Source organism: Maniola hyperantus, chromosome 6 (genome assembly GCF_902806685.2).
Source record: "Maniola hyperantus chromosome 6, iAphHyp1.2, whole genome shotgun sequence".
NCBI lineage: Eukaryota > Metazoa > Arthropoda > Insecta > Lepidoptera > Nymphalidae > Maniola > Maniola hyperantus.
The window spans coordinates 9,481,586-9,505,964 of record NC_048541.1 but is presented as its reverse complement, the minus strand read 5'-3'; the positions used below and the strand labels follow the sequence as shown (position 1 = coordinate 9,505,964).

The following is a 24,379-nucleotide window of genomic DNA, read 5'->3' as shown; positions in this document are numbered from 1 at the left end:
CTGGACTACCCATAATAAAATATAGGTACTATATAAATCAGATTTCGAATGGCGTAGTCCATTTAAAAACACTCTAGGGGTAGGCTACATAGGTATAAGATACTTGTGTAAATCCGGTGGGTGGGGTCCGACTGGCAAGACTACTTTCCCACACACTAGTAAGTGGTAACGCAACTAAACTATCTAATACAAACTTTCAGCTTTTATAAGGAACATGCTGATAATTTCGTACGGACTCTCGCGCTATACGTAACTTATCGATTCGATATTTTTAGGTGTCGAATAATATCGGAACGCAAACTCTCGCCGCGATATTGTAAAAGCCGGGATATTATATTATAATCACGGCTTTTATACCGACAAAATCGACCATTTACTTTGCGGTCGCATGTGCAATCGCTGCTCATATCTGACTCGAGCGAGTCGTACGTAAAATGAGTTTTTTCTTTCTTAGACGTTTTCATTATAACAAGGAGTGCTCTAGACGGCATCGTCTAAGTCACGTAAAGCTTTTGTGATGGAACAACGGTTCAGTTCCTACTTCGTTCATATGAATGAGAGCTCACAATGTTTATCTTATAGTGTTTGTTGCTGATGACAATTGGTCTAGCAAACATAGTGTAGAATCTGCAAATTGCTGAAGGCTTTGTTTGGTTAGAAAGGAGAAAACAACAGCTGTGTGGCGAACGGCAACTGCTCCTATCTTGTATATTTTGTTAGAAACACTCATTAAAGCAAAAACAATATTATGTTAAAATGAGAATTTTCGCCCTCTACTTTAAACCGTTTGCATGTTCCAAATCAAATTACTCACTAATCAAAATGTATTTATTTCATGTAAGATAACTAGTGTATCTTATGCTACGTGTATAACTCTACCACTGCACCGGTTCGAAATGCAGCTTCTACTGAGAAGAGCCGGTAAGAAACTCAGCAGTTGCTCTTTTCAATTCATAAACTTGTAAGTTGTATCTGAATTTAAAACAGTTATAATATGCAACAATATACTACAGTACGCGGCCGAAAGTGATGAACATCGCCCTTTAGAATGACATTGCATTTTTGTATGTATGTTTGCGTTATCTCTGTTACTCATACCCATATGACGCTTTGTTGGGCTCAACGACCGAGACAGTGCTCTACAAATCTGCTGTCTCCTTCTAAAGATCGATGTTCATCACTTTTGGTCGCGTACTGTACACTATATATACGTCACCCGCGCTCGCCCGCACCGGGTTAGCGCGGGGGCTGTGCGGGTGTGCGGGGCGTTCCCTTCCCGATTGCCATTTCAACCTGACGCGTAGTGATATGTGCAGCTTGGCTCGGGCTCGGCTGTACCTAATGTACGATCAACACCTTATCCGAATAACATAAAACCTTGTACCTACATAGGTACCTACTTAAGTAGAAAATAAATGATAACGTTAACATTAGGATCGATTAAAAAGGGAAAATTATATAGATGCCTACATAATGAGGGTGCCGGCCGTGGGAAATTCCACATAATTGATAACATCGAAAACGCATGCGCAACACACATTGGCAAAGCGGAGTGGAGCCGAGGCAACATCTTTCTTGATATTTATTAAAATAAGGGAACAAGGGAAACAAAATAAATAGCAATTATTATTAAATTCCTCAATACTTGGTATTGCCGACTTATAGAATCCTAACCTACTTCTTTTTTGAAACTTCGACGAACTCACAGCCGTAATCAGAGTCGCTTAATCGTTACTTAAGGCATTCCTTATCGATACTAAAAGATTAAGCGACTCTGAGTGCGGCCGTTAGTACTTCAATATTTGTAAGAGAGATGCTTGTGCAGAAATATAACATTAATAAATATGACATAAGTAGGTAGGTGGATTTACGAGTCTTCTCAGTATACCGACTTTATTTATTAATTTAAATCGATTATTGAAATATCCCTGCATATAGGCAGTAATCCTCTTCAGGTGTATCTGTTGTATTATGTAATTTAGATTGGAATTTAGGTTACGACGGGGCCTAATGGCGTGTCCGTGTTGGACAAAAGTCCCATAAAAATTAAGATTAAAAATAATATATTTGTAAGATTCTGAAGGACTTAGTTTGCTTTTTCACCAGATAGGTGCTACGCAGCTATGCTGTGAGAAGGTCAAAGCTTAGTACGAAAGTGTGTAACCGGTACCACTATAACGGAGCGGGTAAAATCATAACAAACATCCAAACTTTGCATTAATTATTATACACCATATTTTATTTAAATTAGGATAGCAATCGCAGTCAAGGAATAACTTGTCAATTGTCATCGAATAAAAAGGTACGGTGCTTATAATAAACGATATTAGGTACCCTGGTAACATAACTAAAACATTTTCTTGATATTTATTTGAAAAGTAGAAAGGTAGCGAAAGAAATAATTTATGTCATAAGTTGTAATATAAGTTAAGTATAAGAGGATTACTTGAGACCCGATGCCGCCCGGTGCGGCATTTGAAGCACGTAGACAATACCCTGAAACAAATTCGCCAAAAGCAGGTATATCTACAGACTTGCTCCGGTGTTTGCTTTGTCCGATTTGCAGCGATTTTAAACTACGATAAACTTTTGCTCTATGATAGTTAATAATCCTACTTTAAATTTGTTCTAACTTCTATTAAAGTTAACAATACTTCTTTAAATGGCTTATTCGTAGACCGCTGCAATTGTCCTAGGTGAAAATATTCTGCTCGTGTAGTGTAAAGAGTTCATTTTAGATTTTAGGGAAGTTTCTAGACATATTTTATCGATCGATTAATTACGCCTCGACTACTCAACCGTTTTTACAATCAACCGAAGTTGGACATAAATTTTAAATGGAGAAATATATCTACATACGATATGTTTATCCCAGGAAAACATAGGGTTCCCACGTGAATTAAAAAAAGAAAGATGCAATACACGTGGGCAAATTCTCGGACAAAAGTTTACCACTCCACTGTTCATGCTCATGGCAAATAGGTCAGACAGTCTTAACTGTATATTATTTTCTATTTGCTGATGCCCGCGATTTCGTCTGCGAAGATTTAGGTTTTTAAAATCTCGTGGGAACTCTTTGATTTTCTGAGATAAAAGCAGCCTATGTCACTCTCCAGGTCTATGCAAAAACCATGTTGATCCGTTGCTTCGGTTCAGCGTGATTGACGGACAAACGGATAATAGACACAAACACTTTCGAATATTTTATAATATGGATAGTGATAGGTACTGATGTTGGCTACTTGTCTTAAAAACATATAAGATTTTCAGTGGTTAGAAAGTAATTTAGTTTGAAAGCACATTTTATTTCTAGAGTAAAACATTTTCTATATCACCAAGTGCTGTAACAATTTTCCAATGATACGCTGTCCACGTTTTAATACTACATTTTAAAATGGCGTATCTTTAACCATTTTGTATTAGCGTTTACATTAGAAATACTATTGAAATTGTTGTTGACCTACTGAAGTTTATTGCAGTTACTGTGATGGTGCTACGGATTTTATTAGTTGCAAATAGTAAGTATATTATAGTGCAATAGAACTGAAATAAAATTATTGTCTTCTTCTTAGGCACACGCATACAGGAGTGGATTGGAGCTTATATAGGAGTCTTTCTGTAACATTGGTTTCTATAACAGTGAAATTGATACACTTACTGAAAATTTAACAAAACACAAGGAAACTCAAAGGATAAGCAAGCTCGTCGTACTCCTCTACTTTGCACTTCTCTAGTCTGCTTTGCTTTATTCTGTTCTATTAACAATATATTCTATGCCATTCTGTTCCATATACTTACAATTTATCCTATTCTGACCATTGATGACGGAGCCACCCCTGATAGGCATAAAAGGTAGTGGATAAAATCGGTTGTAGAGTCTTGACATATTATCATAAGTGGCACGTGCTGTGCTACGTGAAGTAAATAAATAAATTTAATTCAAAGCAAATCCCTCTTTTCAAATTAATCTTTTAGTTTAATATAATATATCCACTTCCCTAGAGCGTAAGTAAGAGCATAAGTTACGAACGTCGCCTTTTCGTTTTATTGCCAAGCCCCTGAGGAGTTCTGTTTTTTCTAAGAATGTTAGTGGTGAGATTTGTATTAAGTATAAAGAAAAGTCTTTTTAGTCGGTATTTTATTCATATACGTCCTAATGTAAGAATATAGCTCACCAAAGAACTTTACATTTTGATAAGTCTTATAATACTTTTTATGATGCCCGGTCATCATAAAAAGTTGATACGCGCCCAATTGAGAACCTTTTCCTTTTTTGAATTTGGTTAAAAAGCTGTTGATAAATATTATAGCCGTTTAGAACTTTAGTGACATCGCAGACAAGCGACAAACTCACAAAAATCAGACTATATATAGAACACAGGATAGGTATTTATTATTTCAATGCAGATTTCTTATTTTAAAAATCGGTTCTACAGAAATCAGAGTATGTAAGTTTGACCAACTCTTACCGCTTCCATCCAATCTTTGATAGAGACAGAACACTCCTAGTTCTCTCTTCTAGTAGCTTCAGTTACGTCTCATCAAAATATTCTCAACTAGATGATGCTTGCGACTTCGTCCGCTTGGATTTAGGTTTTTGAAATCCTGTGGGAACTCTTTGATTTTCTGGGATAAGAAGTAGCCCTTCCTTATGTCTTTCCCAGGGATGTAAGCTAACTCTGTGCCAAATTTCAACTAAATTGGTTAAACTGTTGGGCCATGAAAAGCTAGCAGACAGACAGACACACTTTCGCATTAATAATATTAGTAGGGAAGGGATAATAGAATACAAATATTTACTGGTACTTTAATAGCTTCATAACTTTTAAGGAACAAAGTAATTCTCTCGGATGACGCAAATCTAGCAAGGAAAACATAAATAATTCAGAATCCAATTTATATTGATGGACACCCCGCTTTATTCGAAATCAATTTTTCTTACGAGCTATCATAATATCTTACTTTTTTAAACAGAACTGAATGGTCTTGTTCCGCTGGTGTTTTTTTAATAGGTACCTAGGTGGTACTATTTTGAATAAAATATAGGAAAGTATATGTAGGCTCGCCATTTAATTGTAAACACTTTGCTCATTGAACATCGCGTCATCGTCCCCACCGTCATTGTGAGATTATAAAATGAGATGCGCAGTGTGTCACGAGGCATTATTCGTGTGGCTCTTGCCGAGGGCACTTCTCAGTGGATACTATGTGTGTCGTACTGTAGGTTTTATTATTATCATTGTTGTTGTGACCTAATGTGGTTTCAGTTATTAAAGGTTCAGACTTCAGTACTAGGTTGTGGAAAGTGACGTGATTGTGTGAATGATGGTATAGTGTGTGTTGAATAGCTGTTTATCTGGTAAGTCCTTCTTGTATCGTTCCAATTTGTATTAGACAAACGTGATTGTTGTAGTTGAGGTTAATTGAACTGAGTGTGGTGTGCTAGGTTAGCTGGTTGGTCTGGGGCCGGTATGGGATGGTTGGAGCCGGTCGCTAGGTAGGGACTTAGCTAGTGTTAGTTAGTGTCGTCTTTACTCATAGTAGACGTTCGTGTCATGACTTATGGTTGGTGAGGGTTGCTATAGTTGTCGTCGAGGGTGGTTTGTGTTGTCTCTCGTAGTGTGCGAGAATATTGTCGGTGCGCCCACGGGGGCTCGGTTAATCTAGAGGTTGTAATCCTGACGTATCCGGTTAACCATTACTTAAGGTTACTTTTAGTGGTTTAGTCTTCAATCTCAATCATAATAACATACTTCTGGTGCTGACGAGCCTGCATATATTTTTCTTTTTTTCAGAGAGTAATTTGATATTTGTTTTGAATCCTGGATTAGGTAGGTACTTAGTGAAAATTGATACTTAGAAAAAATGATTCCGACGAATTGAGAACCTCCTCCTTTTTTTGAAGTCTGTTAAAAATAGTTTAAAATTGCTGATTTCAAATTAGAATCTTTTGGTTCGGTCGGTTTCAAAAGTAAAATATAAATTGTTAAATGAGGTGTAAAGCTATAGATATTTTCACCCGAGATGTTTAGACGCAAATTAATGAAAATCTACTTTGTACGACTATGTAATAAAAGTAAACAATCTTAAATCAAGTCTTAAATTATTACACAGTAATATATTGAACGAGTAGGTACCTTATGCGTTTCAAATCTAAATCTCACACTGCAACTGAACTCAAACAGACAAAGTACAGCTGTAAAATCTCAAGTTAGTTCCTTGAAATGTTAACGTATAGCTGCACTGTTTTCGCGAAAGTTTCATACAGTTCCCGACACTTAAAATACTTCAAGAAGAGTATTGTTCACCAGGTTGTTTATATAATACGAGTGACATTCATCGTTTGACTTCTTATACATGTGTACCTAGATAGAGTTTGAATTTATAATTCTAGATTTAAAGATCAAGATTTACATATAAGTATCTATTGTTCCATTCATAAAAATGATGTAAAATAAATAATCAAGAAAACTCCTAATACACACCGACTGAATTATCAACATCCAGACCACACCTTTGGACATCGAAAGTTTAAATTTTGCATATCAGTCCCTAGATAGTGATAATCAGTGATAATGAAGACCTGTGAATGAAGACAAGGGCATGTTTTTTGAAATTCCTACGGATATCAGTATTTCCCTACTTAATATTATAAATGCGAAAGTGTGTCTGTCTGTCTGCTAGCTTTTCATGGCCCAACAGTTCAGTCGATTTTGATGAAAATTGGTACAGAGTCAGCTTACATCCCGGGGACGGACATAGGCTACTTTTTATCCCGGAACATTGAAGCGTTCCCATGGGATTTTCAAAGACCCATTTGTTTAACCGATTTGTATGAAATTTGTTACAGAGGTAGCTGGCGTCCCGGTAATTGATTGAACTTTTGATCCCGGAAAATCAAAGAGATCGCACGGAGTTTTTTAAAAAACCTAAATCCACGCGGACGACGCGACGCGCACCGTCGCGGGCACAATATAGCAGAGAATAAAGAGACATTTTATTTTCGCTTTATGACTGAACCGAGGACAACTGACTGAGCCAAACCAAGGCGGGTCATCTGGTTTGAAATTTGAATATACAACTATCTTTGCTAAAATCTTTGCTAAAGCAATTCGAGGGTCCTAAAAGTTGTAAATCTTGTAATACGTGAAATTGTATGAAGATGTTCACACTGCCGCGGTCCATACATGACTTGCGTCATACGGGTCCTTATGTGTATTAATTAAAAATAATTTAAAATTTTATTTGTTTTAGTCTAATTAGTATGCTATTATCGAATAGAGAATGGTGAATACAAATAATTACAGTGCAAAATAAACATGTTTATGCCAATTAAAGTGTGGGTATTGAGTAACGAGCAACCACTTGTGCAGTCGTAACACATTGGTAGGAGCGGATCAAAGCATTCTCAAGTATTTAGTGGGTATTTATAGAGTGCTTTTATAATAAGGTTTTCTGTTATTCAATAACCAATTTTGTTTGGGACGACTTCCCTGGAGCAGTTTTGTGCGCTGTGCAAAATGTTTATAAGATCAGTGGGAGGTTTTGGGTTCGGTAGGGGCAAACTGCCAATGGCCCGACAGCCTACAAGTGGGAACGGGATGTTACAGAGGAGTATTGTAAGGGCCTGTTTCACAATCTCCAGTTAAACTTTATCAAACGAATGACACTTTTTGTATTGGAAATCTGTCAAAATGTCTTTATCCGATACATAAAGTTTATCTGGCGGTTGTGAAACAGGCCCTAAGTAAACATAATATTACCACAGGTATACTTAGACCTAAATCACGACAACGAAATTAGAAATTCAGTAACTTGGCTAATTCCCCTGAGAAGCGTAATATGTTGCTCACACTCATTTATTATGCAATTAGGGAATAATTATTCATTCATTACGCTACACAAACCTGTTTAATGAATTCAAAATTGCAATTTCATTTAATTTTAAAATTAAAACTTAGAACTACTTAGGTACAAGAAGTAAATAAATAAGAAGAAAATTAAAGCTGATTACCAGTTTTCACAGATAAAAGTTCCATAAGAAAGAAAGAAAAAACCGAACAAGTGCGAGTCGGACTTGCACACAAAGGGTTCCGTATCATCGTACAAGAAACAACACCTTGATTTGTTTTGTGATGTAACAACAAATTCACGGTTTTCGGAATTTTTCCTTTACGTGTGCTATAAAACATTACTACCTGCCAAATTTCATAATGCTAGGTCAACGGGAAGATACATTTTGATTACCTTGACGGGTTTTGAAAGACAGACAACGAAGTGATCCGGAACTCTAAAAAGTAAGTAAATAAGTTAAGTCAAGCAAATAATACAAGGTTTCAATTAGTGAGCAAAATTGGAAACCAATCTGTATGGTACTCAATTCTGAAAAGTTCAGCAAAATATTGCTTCAATTCTGGCCTATAGAAAAGATATCTAACTTGGTAAGTATTATTGTTACTCAATTTGTTGAAAAATAAGCAAGATCTAAGCAAATAAAGATTTATTATTTACTAACTGATGCCCGCGACTTCATCCGCGTGGATTTACGTTTTTCAAAATCCCACGCAAACTCTTTGATTTTCCGGGATAAAAAGTAGCCTATGTGTTAATCCAGGGTATTATCTATCTTCTTTCCAAATTTCAGTCAAATCCGTCCAGTAGTTTTTGCGTGAAGGAGTAACAAATATACACGCACACACACACACACAAACTTTCGCCTTTATAATATTAGTCGTATTTGACTTTAAGGGTGTCTTGCAGGGGGTTGCCACCATACTGTCTGGCACTTCATGACGTGTTTTATAATACTATTCCGAAGAAATTATAAAAAAATTAGATTATACTTTGACGTAAGATTTTTTACACCTTTATTTGTTATTCCCCAAAGCCACCATGATCCAAACTTAATAGTCGCTGATCGTTCCTCCCTGCGTTGGGCACAATGCGCAGAGAAACTTTCAGATTGTATAAAATAACGAACGTCTGGCACGCGCTGGTTCTGACTTCACTACTTTTGTCACCTATTTTCTGTCACCTGTTATACTATGACGAAATAATTATTTAAGAAAAAATTTGAAAGTTTTCAAGAAAAACCCCAACTGCGGTTTGCACTGCATCTTTTTCAGCCAGCAGATTAAAGCGAAATCCGCCATTTTGATTTTTTTAAGAATTGTATGTACCTAACCAATTACACTCGTGCCATCAAGGTGAATCTAATGACGTATAATTTATCAAAATCGGTTGAACCGTTGAGTGGTTACAAGTGGACATAGGGACGAACTTAGATACATACAGGTCAAACAAATAACCCTCCTTTGGACTTCGCCGCAGTCAGGTAATAAGTTTTAAAGTGAGGTTTATAAGTTCGGGGCGAACAACTAGTATTTTTCTTGAATTCCCTTTCAGCGTATTCCCTTGCCATTTAACAGAAAGGTCAGTTATGTAGGCATTACTGAGCAATCGTATTAAGTTGTAATGGAAGTTGAGTGAGTGGATTATTGGGGATCTGCTCACTGCTGCCAGAGTCGGCATCTGAAGCACGTAGCGGGCTAGACAATGGGATAACTTACACAAAGGCATAACGGCCCATTCTTATATTTGCTTTACACGGCACTTTGTTCCTGTGAAATAGGTTTATTACATCGATTGTCAGCAATATAAATCTGCATTTTCTCTGCCTATTTAAAAATATCATACTATACTAGCTGATGCCCGCGACATCGTACGCGTGGATATAGGTTTTTAAAAATCCCGTGGGAACTTCCTTTTCCAGGTCTTAAACTATACCCATGCAAAAAATCACGTCGATCAGTTGCTCCGTTGCGACGTGATTGAAGGACAAACCCAACGAACCAACAAACCAACAAACAAACACACTTTCACATTTATAATAGAAGTAGTGATTTATAAAAATTCCCGCTATAAGCTTTTAATCACAGTATTCTTGTATGAATTCGTGTACCTATTGACAATGACACCACTGGACGATCCAGTGTCGTTTACAATTTTATTTTTTGGTAACGACACCGCCGCCGACAGTGAGGTTCTATTTTAAATAGAAGCTATAATAACTGCTTGAGATCTTTTGGCTTTAATGCTCAAGTAAATTAGAGGCGCTGGGATAACCAAACTCGTTGGTAGGTATAATTGGTGATGTGTGGCCTTATGTGGCACAACTTTCAAAAATAAACGTTTATTTTTTCTTTCATTCCATAGTCGAACGTTAGAAACGAGGAAGCAAATCACTTCGTACGACTCCGTGAAGTTTCGACTATCTATGTAGGAGTGCAGAGAAACTTAAAGCTTTAATTTCCTATCTTTTTTTTCATCGTGTGGAAATGCTTTTACGCATACATGGAAGCAGCGTGATAGCCCCCGGAGATATCACGCTGCTTCCGTGGTATGTGGGACTCACTGTGAGACCAGAATACCCACTAAAACCCAGCGTAGCTATTTCAACTATAGTCAATAAACATAAAATTCAGTTTAATACTCTACTCGACTCCATCTATATACGCTGGCCCTTGGAGCCTTGGCTAAATCTCAACCTGACTGTGTTGTACAAAGATCAGTCGTACTTTTGTCATTCAGTAGTACTGGGCTTGCTTATAATACTTAATCATTAGGGTGCTTTTATATCAGATTGTAGTTTACTTAATACAAGATCTAATATTATGTATCTTACCGCTGACAAGAAATATCTACCCGAATTAAATTTTAGTTCGTAGGCACTAAAGCCGGATGTCCGGACAATCAAAACAGCCGGAAGAGGCTGAACAATTCACGTGTCACTGTTTCAGTAGATATCTAGCTCAATTTGAGTACGTAGATCCAGGAAATCAATCATGCCGAAATGGCTGAGATTTTGAAATACAAAACACGTCAAAACGTCGTATTTATTCGTCTCGACTCGAAAAACTGGCATTTATTAGGCCATTATTGTGTACACTAAATTATCACCTTTATCCAGCCTTTATCACTTGTTAGTATTTTAAACTTATGTACTTACTTATAATAATAATTTTTACGAATATATTATTCGAAAAAGCTCCAATTAGTACCTACCCATATTATCAGTACCTACCCACATTATAAATGCGAAAGTGTGTTTGTTTGGTCGTGTGTCCTTCAATCGCGTCGCAATGGAGCAACAGATCGGTGTGATTTTTAGCCGTTCCGTACCTCAAAAGGAAAAACGGAACTTCCTTTTGAGGTACGGAACCCTAAAAAAGAGTGAATAGGCAAACGCGTTTCACCTTTCGGCCGCATCATCACTTACCAACAACTTGACGTCGACGTCGAAACACGTCGTGTCAATAGTTGAAAAGATATAGGTATTATGAAAATATTTATTATTGTAATTTGTACATTTGTATTCGGTTTCAGCTTTGCCTGCCCAATTTAATTTAGGTAGAACTTTGTTTGTTTGACCCCATTTGATGTTGTTTAGGGTAGGTATATGTAATAGTGTAAATTATGTTAATTGTAGCAAATCGTTCTTGGCCTTTATTTATATAATATATTATATATATAAAATACTTAAAAGAATTTTACAAATAAATGGTTGAGTAAAATAATTATAACTATTGAAAAAAAAAATTTGTGATTCATAATTTTATGAATATTCCTGTTATTAGTAACTATAAGCTAATTTTATTTTAAATTTTATATACCCACCTCTTCACATACTTACAACATTCCTTCTCATCATCATCATCACTAACCCATCTTCGGCTCGCAGTTGAGCACTAATGGGCTAATCGTCCACCACGCTGCACCAAATGTGGACTGGCAGAATACACACACGTTGATAACATTATGGAGAACTTTCAGGCATGCAGGTCCTTCACCGTTAAAGTAAATCATTTTTATTGGTTAAACCGCACTTATTACGAATGTCCAAAAATTTGAGGTGCATGCCAGGGATCGAATCTCCGACCATCGAGGAGTACGTCTCAACCACTAGATTATCATTTAATTTTATCACTACTTTTACATATCTACGTATGTAACGAAGAAATTATAGAATATGTTTTAGATATCTAAACAATTAATGTTTTAATATAACCTAATTATTACGCTATGACACCTAACACTAGATTTTGAAGCGAGTAGCTAATAAACGTAAACCATTGGAGCGTATGATCGAAATAATAACCTGTTACGGCAGAACCAATTTGCAGACTAATTAACTCTCACAAACTTGTACCTACCGGTGAAATCCCTACATGTAGGTACCTACATGTAGTATTTGAAGCATCGCGTATCGGTTCATAATAAATAGTTATTGGATTGCATATTATAATCCAGAGAAGCGATAGCCGTAAGAGCCGTACAGTATCCGGCAGGAAATATTTGCATATCTAACTTTAGAAAGAGGTAACGGTTTCATAGAGCGTTCTCTCTGTCGTTGAGACCGATGAATCGTCACACAGGTTTGAGTGACAGGTATACGCTCTAATCTCAATCAAATTAGCATCTTTCTAAAGTTCGATATTTCCTGCCGTCTACTGTATCTATATGCGTCCATATGTCCCATTGTAACCACTCAACGGCTCAAACGATTTTGATAAATTATAGGTCATTCGATTCGTATCGATGGCACAAGTGGCACTGGATACATTTAATTCTTAAAAAATGGAAATGGCGGCTTTTATGCGCTTTAATGTGCGGAGAAAGAAACGAACCATAGTAGGTAACGTCACATCAGTGATGGTACGTGCCTTCTGTAATCTGTAACTTCGATATGATTGATTCGATCGAATCTGTTGCACGCATTTTTGGTAAAATAGGTCGTGCCATCAATTTTTGTAAGAAGTATTCAAATAATCTAGGAAAAATTACAAGAAAAACTGTGTTTTTTATTTTTTGTTTTATTTCGCTCGCGCACATCGTTTCCATTAGTTACGGGTAGTGATAATATGGGTAGTGATAGGTGGTGATACTGGATAAGTTCATATATTTTAATGTAACATTTCAACATACCTACCTGAGTCCTTCATAATTCATTGAATAGGCTATATTGTGTGCTGTTACGGTTTTGATACCCGCTCCGCAAAAAAAGATCACTTTAATTTTACTTTTATTAATAATTCAAAACTAAACGAATACAAAGAAAGGACTAACACAACGATAGCTAATCTCTAGAGAAGAAATCCGTTCCAGAAGCTCTGGAATATGGAATAAATTGGAGAAAGCTATTATATATTAGTAAGGCTTTAAGATAGACCGTAGCCTCTCATAATATTTCTAAAGGAATTAGTACACCAACCAATAGTAAATTAAACTTGAATAGTGATTAACGCTGACGTAAATAGGGGTTAATAGCTGATGCAATTATTATGTTGTTAATAGAGTTAATAGCGATACGTATCGACTATCGAATTTAAGTTAAATGCTTCTCTAATGACCTAATAACCTGTACTAATTTCAATAGTATAAAGACACACACACACTCACACATACACACACACATGCATATATTGTGAATCACCTACTAGGTATTTTGATTTCATATTATTATATTGTAAAGCTTGCTTAAATTATTTGGTCTCTTCAAACGTACTGTTATAATAAATAACTATTTTTAAGTAATCTGTTAAACAAAATTGTAATCCTATTTGGCCTTATTTTAAGTCTTATGTAAATTTATATTATCTGTAACGCTGTTGATTACAAATAAATGAATAAAATGAAAAATGAAAAGACTAGAAATCAGTTCGTTTAAAACAAATGACTAAATTAGAATAAATAAATAAATTGTTTATTGTTCAAAAACATATATACAAGAACATCTGCATATTTAAATGTGCAATACATTACATCCTTATATTATCAGTTCAGTGTTAGACACTGAGTTAGAGAATCACCCTACTGGACCCTAAACTTAGGAAAGACAGTAACTTAGGCACCCCGTCTCAAACATAATACCTATCTACGTAGGAATTAAAATTATTAACGTATGAACTATGAATAGGCGTATGCGTTTCAAGGTCAGATGATATTTTGTGCAATATATGCATCTATTCAATAGTTTTTCTGAAACCTCGTAATATTATTACATATTTAGATCCGTTTTTAGACATTTTTAGGACCATGTTTAAAAAAAATTAAAAAATTTAAATAAAAACCCTTTTTTCGAATAAACTTTTACAAGTACTTTCGAATAGTCGGATGCATCTACCACTGGTTCGGAATGCCTTTCCTACCGAGAAGAACCAGCAAGAAACTCGGCGGTTGCTCTTTTTAAATATTTAACACAAATGAGTGATTTTAACTTTTTTGTTGATACACCTAACAACATAATATAAGCCCTATCCTAGAGCCATGTAGTTAAACTGTCTTCTGGCAAAATTAGTTTTGCTCCTAAGCAATGCAGTGTTATTCTTGTTTTTAAGGTTCTGTATCCAAAGAGTAAAAAACGGAGCCCTATCAATGTCACTCTGCTGTCTGTCTGTCGGTCTGTCTATAAAATAACATCGGGGCTCTGCGAAAGGGCCGGAGCTACTAGCTTGATATCGTAGTATGGTATGCAGTAGATAGGTATATATACCCAACAGTCAGTAGTTGTGATTCCTTGTGTAACTTTCAGTTAAATACATTGTAATCCTTGTAAAACTAATGATTGAATCTGGAACCTATTAAAATCATATTTTAACTTATTTAATCGTTTACTAGTACCTACTAAGATATCAATATTCTCGAATCGATAAAAAATACAATTTATTTCTTAGAGTTTATTAGCTGCAGGTACAAGATAAAGTAGTTCATGTTTGTCTATGTAATCGCTTATAACTTCTAAACTTCTCAGTAGATCTTAATGCCTTCATCGTGAAATGGTTTAAAGGATTTTCACTATCCTTTAGAGCATTTCATGATGAAGGCACTTAATCCTACCGCACCGGGGTGTAATTGGGGCGCCTGTGACTGTAGGTCACCGTTATAATATAATGTTAGCGCACTTATAATAATTAATTATCTCTGACAGAGGTCACGTGATGTGTTGCATCACCATCTCGAATCGATTGGTATAAAAGCAAGTGTTTGATGATTCTTAAGGCAGTCTGTGTTCAACCTCAGACTCATTCGACTATTAAATACTTTTGTGTTTAGGTCGCATTTCTGATTGAGTGGTTACAATAGCAATTGTGCCCTAATCAAGTTAATATTGCAGTAAGGTTATTATGAAAGGCAAAACTCTCGATAAACCGCTGTGTGTCGTGTTAATATTTAACTTCACTTCTGGTATGTTTATAATAACGTTAAATATTAGTAAGATCACACTGAAAGGTCTGAATCAAATACCAAGGAACATAGTCTACACCTTACTTACGGTAGTATATTCAGATTAATATACTTAACAAATTGATCGTAGCGTAACATAATTAATTTGCCTCGAAATTATTTTTCTAAACTCTAAAAAGGAGACTGTTGCTTAGGTTGGATAATGCATCATGACAAAATCTATACGCCTGGAAAATAAGTCGGTAAGGGAACCAGAAAAAAGACTTTATTTGGCTATGCGAGATCACAAATGCTGATTTAGGTAGGACTTATGATTATTTTTACACGCCAAAACAACTAAGTGTGTAGGATTAATTTCATGATCTTCAATCACCAGAAGTCGCAGTCGACTGCACAAAAATGGTCTTTTCCCTCCAATCCAATCCATCCAATCCATCAGCCTGTTTGCGTCCACTGCTGGACATAGGCCTTACCAAGAGCACGCCACCAAACACGGTCCTCAGCCTTCCTCATCCACCCGCTCCCCACCACCTTACTGTAATCGGGAATAGCAGGGCTGCCGAGAACTGGGGGCCTTTGTCTGTTGGCGCTGCTCATTAGAAGTAATGCCCATACTGACCACGCTGGGCAGGCGGGTAATATCTTTGAAAGGGTATCTTATAAGACGTCTTATAAAAATCCTAATCACCGAAAAGTGTATTTAATAAATGGAATAAAAAGTATTCAAGACAAAAAATCAGGCAAGTTCGAGACGGACGACACGTGGGGTTCCGTCGTACAAGAAATAATACTATTTTTTTTCTATAAATAATTCACGAGATAGGTAGGTAGGTACATCCCAAAGACTGGACAATATCCTTCTCAATGGAAGCTGACCAGAGTTACACCAATACCTAAAATAACCGGTACGACGTCCGTAGAGGAATTTCGGCCCATAGCTATTCTCTCAACGCCTGCCAAGGTATTTGAAAGACTTGTGCATAGAGAAATAAGCCGGCAAATCAGTAATTTACTATGTGACGAACAGCATGGCTTTAGGATTAAAAAGTCTGTCAACTCCAACTTATTAACAGCTACTGAATACATATCGTCCTGCCTAGATAGAGGCCATCAAGCAGATGCGCTTTATTTTGATTACCGCAAAGCTTTTGATAGAATAAATAACGATATTCTTCTAAAAAAACTCAGTGCTATTGGTCTATCTCCTCAGCTCTTACATGTATTATCAGACTACCTCCGTGACCGTCAGCAATTCGTTCGGTATGGCATATGAGTCTAAACCATATCATACGCGATCCGGTGTAAGCCAGGGCTCTATCTTAGGACCTCTACTCTTCCTAATCATGATAAACGATCTTCCGGAATCTATAAAATATGCAAAATGCTTGCTATATGCAGATGACCTAAAACTTATATTCGAAATTACGTCTATCGAAGATTGTCTCAAGTTGCAATGCGATCTTACAACTGTATATCACTGGAGTAAAGCGAACAAAATGGAGTTCAATCGTGACAAATGTTCAGTTATGACCTTTGGTAAAGTTCGGTATCCTTTGATACATGAGTATAAAATGGATGGAATCCCTATTCCCAGAGTACAGAACGTGAAAGACCTGGATGTAATTTTTGATAAAAAATTGACCTTCCATGACCATATTAACACCGTAGCAGCTGACTCATTTCGAAGATTAGGATTTGTACTACGCAACTCTCGGGAGTTCCATAGTCCTTTGGTAATACGATTACTATATTACGCCTTAGTCCGAAGCAAGCTCGAAACAAGCACCTGTGTCTGGCATCCGTACGAGGCAAAGTACGGACTTATATTAGGAAAAGTACAAAAGGCCTTCCTATAAGATACCTGTATAAACGTTGCTATGGATATTACCCTTTCCTATATCCAACCAAATTTCTGTTTGGTTGCTTAGGTTTCAACTCCCTGGAGGTCGACGCATTTGCGATCAACTGAAAATTATGTGTCAAATTTTGCGAGGAGATGTAAATGCTCCAGAACTTCATGACCAACTGTGTCGCTGACGTGTCCCTGAATGCAATAGTAATCTTCGTCCACGAAAAAATAAACTTTTCGTGGTCCCACATCATCGCACTGTTGCTAGATCTATGTCACCATCGTTCAACGCGCTTTTGGACAATAATGCTCAGTGGGACCCATTTAATGATGGGTCTATAATACTGGTTCGGGAGTTACTGAAGTACGCTGAGAGCATTGCATGAATATGTCATTCAATGTTCTCAGCGTACATATTCAAAATCCTTTAATATTTTATCGTTTTGTATTTTGTGTCTTCTTTCTTGTACCTTTATTTGTATTTAAATTCATGATAATCATCTAGTTAGTGTAAGTGGCACTGCCGTTCTAATAAGATTTAAAATAAATAACAAATAATAAATCCCGCTGACCGACAGACATACGGACGGACAGATAGCGGAGGCTTAGTAATAGGATCCCGTTAGCACCCTTCAGGCACGGAACCCTAAAAATATAAAACACAATAATTTTACCAGAAAGCACTCTATCAGTATTGCTAACAACTACGGAAACTACATTTAGTTGGCACAACCACAGCGGTACTAATGATTTTACACACGCTACCTACGCTACGAACGAATCTAGAAATCGAAAAATGATGTTCCCACACCCACAGTATTTTTAAAAGACCTATTCAACGATACCCCACGTAATTCACAATTCAATAAACCATAGTCAGCTTTCTGCCTATAGAGCAATTTCAAAGGATCAAATAATAAAAGTAGTTGCCTACATAGCCAAACGTCGATTTGTTAGAAACACGAATATTCTATAACGTCATGTTCAAATAGAGTCCCTTCGCTCAGTGCTAATTTTATTTCAATGTTATCTTAAGGTAGAAATTAAAACATTTTAATTTAATAATAATTGAAGATTTACATTTCGCCTAGAAAGGAATAGGGAACTAAAGCCGTCGTCCTTATTAATTTCTATCGTATTTATTGACGTTAATTTTGAAGTTATGTCAAAAGTTAAGATAACATTATAAAGTTTAACAAGTAAGAGTTTTGATGGTCCGTTTACGAAATTAAAAAGTAATCAATAAACTCAATAAACATTTTAAAAAAACTGGCCAAGTGTTTGTATGGATAAGCGCGTGAGAGGGGCCACCTTAAGCAATTAAAACAACATGTTTGTTGTACTTTTAACATTAGCAAACTCCAATTAGAGAAGGTAGAAAAAGAATCTCGTTGAATTATCTAGCAGATTATTATTATCACAGAAATAACATTTTGCTCAAGCTTTGAAATAATCTAGAAAGAACTGACCCGTTAAGAAAAGTACTTTTCCTATGATATATATATATCGTATCTGTGAAGAAGATATAAACTAGATTTAATTTTCCGATGATAAACTGCTTTTTAGTTGTTACTGTGTAGGTACTGGTATTACTGGTACGTGTATTTGAATGCATTTAGATTTAAAACTGAGTCGTGTTTTTAACTAAACAAACAATAGTGGGTACGCTGCGAAAAGTCGTGATCCAAGAGACGAATGGCCGAGATATACCTATTGTTTACTATTAGATCACCTTTTATTATCGGCAGTTTGTACTAGAACTGAAAAACTAGATATCTAAAGTAGACTGATAGTAAGTTCATTTAAGCTTTCACGGATCATGAAAAAAGAAACGAAGAATTCTGAAGAAGACGCAAATAAAGTGCCTCTAATAATCCTCAATTAGTAGCCCGATTTATTGCCAATTAAAGCATTTTAATACATCGTTTTATAGGTATATTTCGTAATGTAATTTGCTTGATGAATAATAACAAATCACTGTCTTTATTTAATGAGCAGCTATATACGTTCAACTTTGTTGCTTATTTCGTATTTTTAACGGCTTAGCGTTATGCTGATAAGTACATTAATGGAAATCGTTAATTTGTTTTGGTTTAAATATATGAAGAAATTAATGAAACGATTCATATACTTACCTTTCATAAAATCATAGCAACAAATTTTACATAAGTTCTTCATACTTTCAATCAGAACCTTCTACTATTTTTCTTTAAAAAATGCAGTACCTACCCTGAAAGGTAGAAACGTTAAGAAAACCCCTATACTATATAGTAAACCTAAACTAATCTATATTAGGTGTGTATGTAAATATATTAGTCAAATTAACAGGAAGAAAAAAGTTTACCTACCTACTTCAAGTAGGTCACACAATACTACACGTTACCTATTCCGCAATTTAATAAAATTATGTAGGTATCTAAGTTGTGTAAAACCTACAAAAAATGTTTTGTGAAACTTTCGTTAGAACATCCATCAATCACACCGTGTTTAGTTTTCTAACAAAAATCAACAATGTGGAATATACTTATTATATTTTCTATACGCTTTGTCGCTTTGAAAAATTATTTCATTTCTTAACGCGTGAAATATTCAGGCGAATTCTTGAAGTAGTAGGTATAAAGAAAAGTTATGAATATTTTACGTAGATATTGTTCCCGCCTTGTGCGTGACTTATGAAACTCTTAGTTTCCCATTCGTCATATTATTATTATTGTACACATAAAATGCTTCGTAGTTTTATAACAGGAAGCAGAATTGTTTACTTGGTGAAAATTTTATTACGGTCGAGACATCGTGGTGATTTATATGGTGAATCTATTTTTTCATAATAATAAGGTTTTGTAAAGCGTATAGTTTATACGCTACGCTACTTTTATGAATATTTTATGGTAGTGGCAGTGATTTTGGTTAAACATAGTTGCTGTAGTAATTGGTGCTAGTCTACACTTTATGGTCAATGTACTATGCAATTACTAAATGAATTATTTATTTACTGCTGTATGGATTTTCCAGTAGGGTACCCAAACATTTTTGTTTTGCATTTATAATAATTATTATGGGTACATAGACCTTATGGGTATATTATAGACATCGTTGCCCTATACTAAACATCCGTAGAGCACAGCTTTTTGCGCTTTTTGCTCGTTTGTGTGAGACAGTCTTTGCGTGAAAGGCCTTGCCAGCTTCTATCGGTATTTAGCGCGTTCACATTTCACAAGTTTGCGGTGCGAGTGTATGAAATAAATAAAAAATTCTACACAGAACATTATGGAGAACTCTCAGGCATGCAGGTTAGCCTCGCGATGTTTTTCTTCGCCGTTTATTAAAGCAAGTGATAATAATTATAAATGCTTAAAACGCACATAGCTCCGAAAAGTAAGACGGGCGTGCCCAGCATCGAGTCCCCCATCTCCCGATATGGAGGCAGACGTCTCAACCACTAGGTTATCACTGCTTTTGACCACTAGGCTATTGCGGCTCTTTTTATGCAGTTTTATGAAGCACCTATTCAGAATGTGAACATAGATGCTAATAGCAGTTGTATATTTTAGTGGTGTTGAGCGTGGCGGCCGGAGCGGGCGGCGGGGCGGGCCCGCGACATGAGCGGCGCAGCAGCCCGCCCCGCCGGCCATGCAGCGACTGCGCACCACCTTCCGACGTTCTCGCACGCCCACGCCCCAGGATATGAAGACGCAAAGCAGCCTCGAAGTGCCCAAGCAGGTACGTAGCTCCTTACAACACAAAGTGAACAAACTACCTGAAACCTATTAATTATGTGTGTATATATGTTATGTATGTACCTGTGTACAAATCTTTATCTATATATTATTATTTTAGGTATTCTTTACTTTTATATTTATATTCATATTTATATTTCCCTGACTACGTACACCCTAAACCCTTTCTCACTAGTCATTTAAATCCTCCTCAACACATATTTTTGCTTGGTAGGGATCGCTTCAAAGCGATAAGGCCGCTAACTGTATATACCTACTTCTTTTTGGTGTAAATAAAGAATATTCTACTAAACCAAAAACCTGATTCATCATCATTAATTCTTAGGTCTCTCCTTCGGGTAAAGAGCAGTCGCTACTTTTATCTAAGCTGATTTATTAGACTCCTTTGCTTTGCCTCCCATCAAGTGAGGGCGATCTTTCTGGCCTCATACAGAATATACTAACATCGCTAAACTTGCGTTGATCTTCCACTTTCTTTGGTCTTGTACGTTCCAATGATCGGATGATCGACGCAGTGTATGCCTAATCCAGTTCCATTTACACAAAAACCAGACTGCATGTCTACGCTACGACTGATATGATATTTTTGTGTCTGACATTATCCTATATGTTTCCGTCCTTCAATATAATTATGTCCAGCCTTATTTTCATTTGAGCTATGCAAACTGAAACAAGACCGGACTTTTATTGAAACTTAAAAAGCAAAATCAATTAATTGAAGAAATTATCTTCTCAACATAGTATTATAATTACTTTCAAAGAGATTATACCAATAGAGCAAGAATTGGCTCTGCTCTGGTCTATTGGAACTTAGGAGGCTTCGGCAGAGGCTACCTAGTAGAGTACCACAAACAATTCAACGTGTAGGTACTTCGAGTACCTCTACAGAGAAAGCCGTGCCACCAAGCTTTTATACGTTCTCATATCATGCCGTTTAGTAACCAATTGTACCCCTTAGGTACAGATTACCTCGCTTTCCTCTTAGACTACGACGTGATCATTCATCAGTTCATCACTAACCAACAGCTTGTCAGATGGCAGTCAATGGCTAATTTGTATGTGTTTTAAATTAAGTTGATATACAAATTGTTACGTATAGATATTATAAGTCCCGCAAATTGCTATTGCACTGGAACCATGTCGCATTTACATCGAAATGACGTCATTTTGACGTCAGTCGAAATAAAAATATACCATCAGCTCGAAACTTCAGTCTAGTGCTGACTTCACTAAAATGGCGGCCATGCGCGTTAGAAATTTGCGGGACTTATACGTAGGTATACATTTTTTTATTCCGACTTAGTAATACATAGTAGGTATAATATAAATAAGTTAGTTTCTAGTTTACCCGCATAATATGATAATAACGTCGTTGATGGCGGAGATTGCCTGTCGGAGTTATATACCTATATGTAATGATGTTGTCAGTTAGTCATAAAGAATTGACTGATAGTAGGTGGTACACACATTTACAATATCTAATATTAGGTATATAGCGACAACCGTTCAGATGTGCTTACTTCCCCCATACGAAGAGGTGGAGGGGAACAAAATGAGTTTTCTTTAGTATTTATATGCAATTCCTGGCCTACATACCAAATTTCAGTCTAGGACTTCAGGAAGTACCCTAGAATTTTTGATTATAGGTTTTGAATGTCGATAAATTTGAAAACATATAAACTAGACAATTGATACTTGGTGCGTTTGCTTAAACTGTGAAGGACATCTTATCCTGAAAATTTCAGCATTCTAACGACAGACTTTACAGATATGCTTCCCTCAAACGAAGGAGTGGAGGGGGAAAATTTCCAATTTCTTAATTTTAGTATTGTTTATATGCAATTTCTAGCCTACACACCAAATTTCAATCTTCTAGGACTTCAGAAATTACCCTAGAATTTTTGATTAAATATTTTGAATTATGATGATCATCAGTAAGTCACGACGTCGACGTATTTCAGGTACCAATAAATCTGAAAGCATAAAAGCTAGATAATTGATTCTTAGGTTTTTTAATAAGTTTGCTCAGGACACCTTATCCTGAAAATTTCAGCTTTCTAGCGTCATCCAGACCGAAGCTATGACGGCCCAAAATAAGACGAAACGCTTCGAGAAAAGGTACGTAGTGCCCCGTCGTCGGTTAGTTTTACCCGTCTTGGCGGGAGCACTGCCGCGCCCTCTGATAAATACGACACACAAAGGAAAAGCTCGTTAATTTCCGACTGAATCAATAATTTATACTCTTTTCACATTCGAATTGTGTAAAACGTTACAATGATAAATATTAGGGTTGAACGTTGGCGTAATATTTGATTTTGTATAAGCTTTTGGTCACAAAGCCTGCATACCTATACCTACCCAATATCATGAACGCAAATAAACGGAAACAAACACAGGATACGTTTTGAGAATATTATGATGTACAATAAATTCAATGGACTTAAAGAAACGAAATACAGCATTGCATTTTTAATTCAATTCAATTCAATTTTATTTATTTGCCGATACAGGTATACACATTTACAGGTACTTATACATTTTTAGTAATGTCCGTTTTTCCTTAGTTTGATTAAAAGATAAACAAATTGCAGAAAGCTTCGCGACGAGGTTTGCCTGGCGCTTTTGACTTACTGGAGTCAGGTTTTTCACTCTTATCATAATTTCATTCGCGGTAACATAGTCGTATGGGCACATATCGATGGCCGCGCATTACCCATTGGCGTACCTATAGCACAGCTGATGTGCGTATATATTGCATGCCTTTTATGTATTTCAGCGAAAAGCTACTTGTTTACTAAGAAAAACTAAAGTATAGTAGCTGTAGGTAGGTATCAATAGTAAGCGAAAGTGACCGTCGCGTCGTTTAGTTGCTGCACCCGGCCGCGGTGGGTGACGTACTTGTAGTTAGAGTTTATCGAAAGTAAGTAGATCGTTAAGTTATTCCAAACTTGGCACATAAAACTTCGAGGTAGGTAGGTACTTAAAGCAAACTTTCAGATTGAAAATAAAAATCCATAACTACTAAAGCACTAATATTATAAATGCCAAAGTGTGTCTTACTGTCTGTTCGCTGCTGGTTTTTCACGGTCCATATGTTTAACTATTTTTGACAAATCTTAGTACAGAGATAGCTCTTAATGCATCCCAATTTCCAGGGAAGTATATACCTAGGCTTTACCCCGGGAAATTAAAAAGTTCCGACGAGATGGCAAAAACTAAACCCAATCGAATATATCGAATAATTTTTATTATAAGTGTTAATTTCTTATTGGAGACTGCTTTGGTTTAAGTGTTTTTATATAATATATACTATCTATTTATCTAATTGTAACTGTTTGTCTCTACAAAATAAAATAAATTAAATTAAATTAAATGAAACCAACTCGTTTCCCCTCATTTTTCGCATTCTCCTACTTTTTTGGGTTGTGCGTAAGTAGGTATAATCGACCAGAATTTTTTTTTTACCATTTTCGACAACAACTTCCAGTAAATCAAAATTTTACTAAGGCTCAGATTTTTACATGTGTGTAGGGGGTCCTGTAAGCAAAAA

The 24,379-nt window shown here is 36.1% G+C and overlaps 1 protein-coding gene across 15 annotated transcripts in view; it reads left to right on the top strand.

The window, feature by feature from the left end:
* Positions 1 to 24,379, top strand: part of rdgA (retinal degeneration A) — a 198,072-nt gene that overhangs the window by 58,105 nt on the left and 115,588 nt on the right. For 14 of the 15 annotated variants that reach the window (XR_011236835.1, XR_004673654.2, XR_011236834.1 and 11 more), the window contains exon 2: positions 20,644 to 20,812. The exons of the other annotated variant lie outside the window; for it this stretch is intronic. Coding sequence is in view for 10 of the 14 variants with exons in the window: in XM_069499084.1 (XP_069355185.1) it covers positions 20,723 to 20,812 (90 nt within the window). In the remaining 4 variants the exon portion in view is untranslated. The remainder of the gene's footprint in view (positions 1 to 20,643; positions 20,813 to 24,379) is intronic. 15 annotated transcript variants of the gene reach the window in all.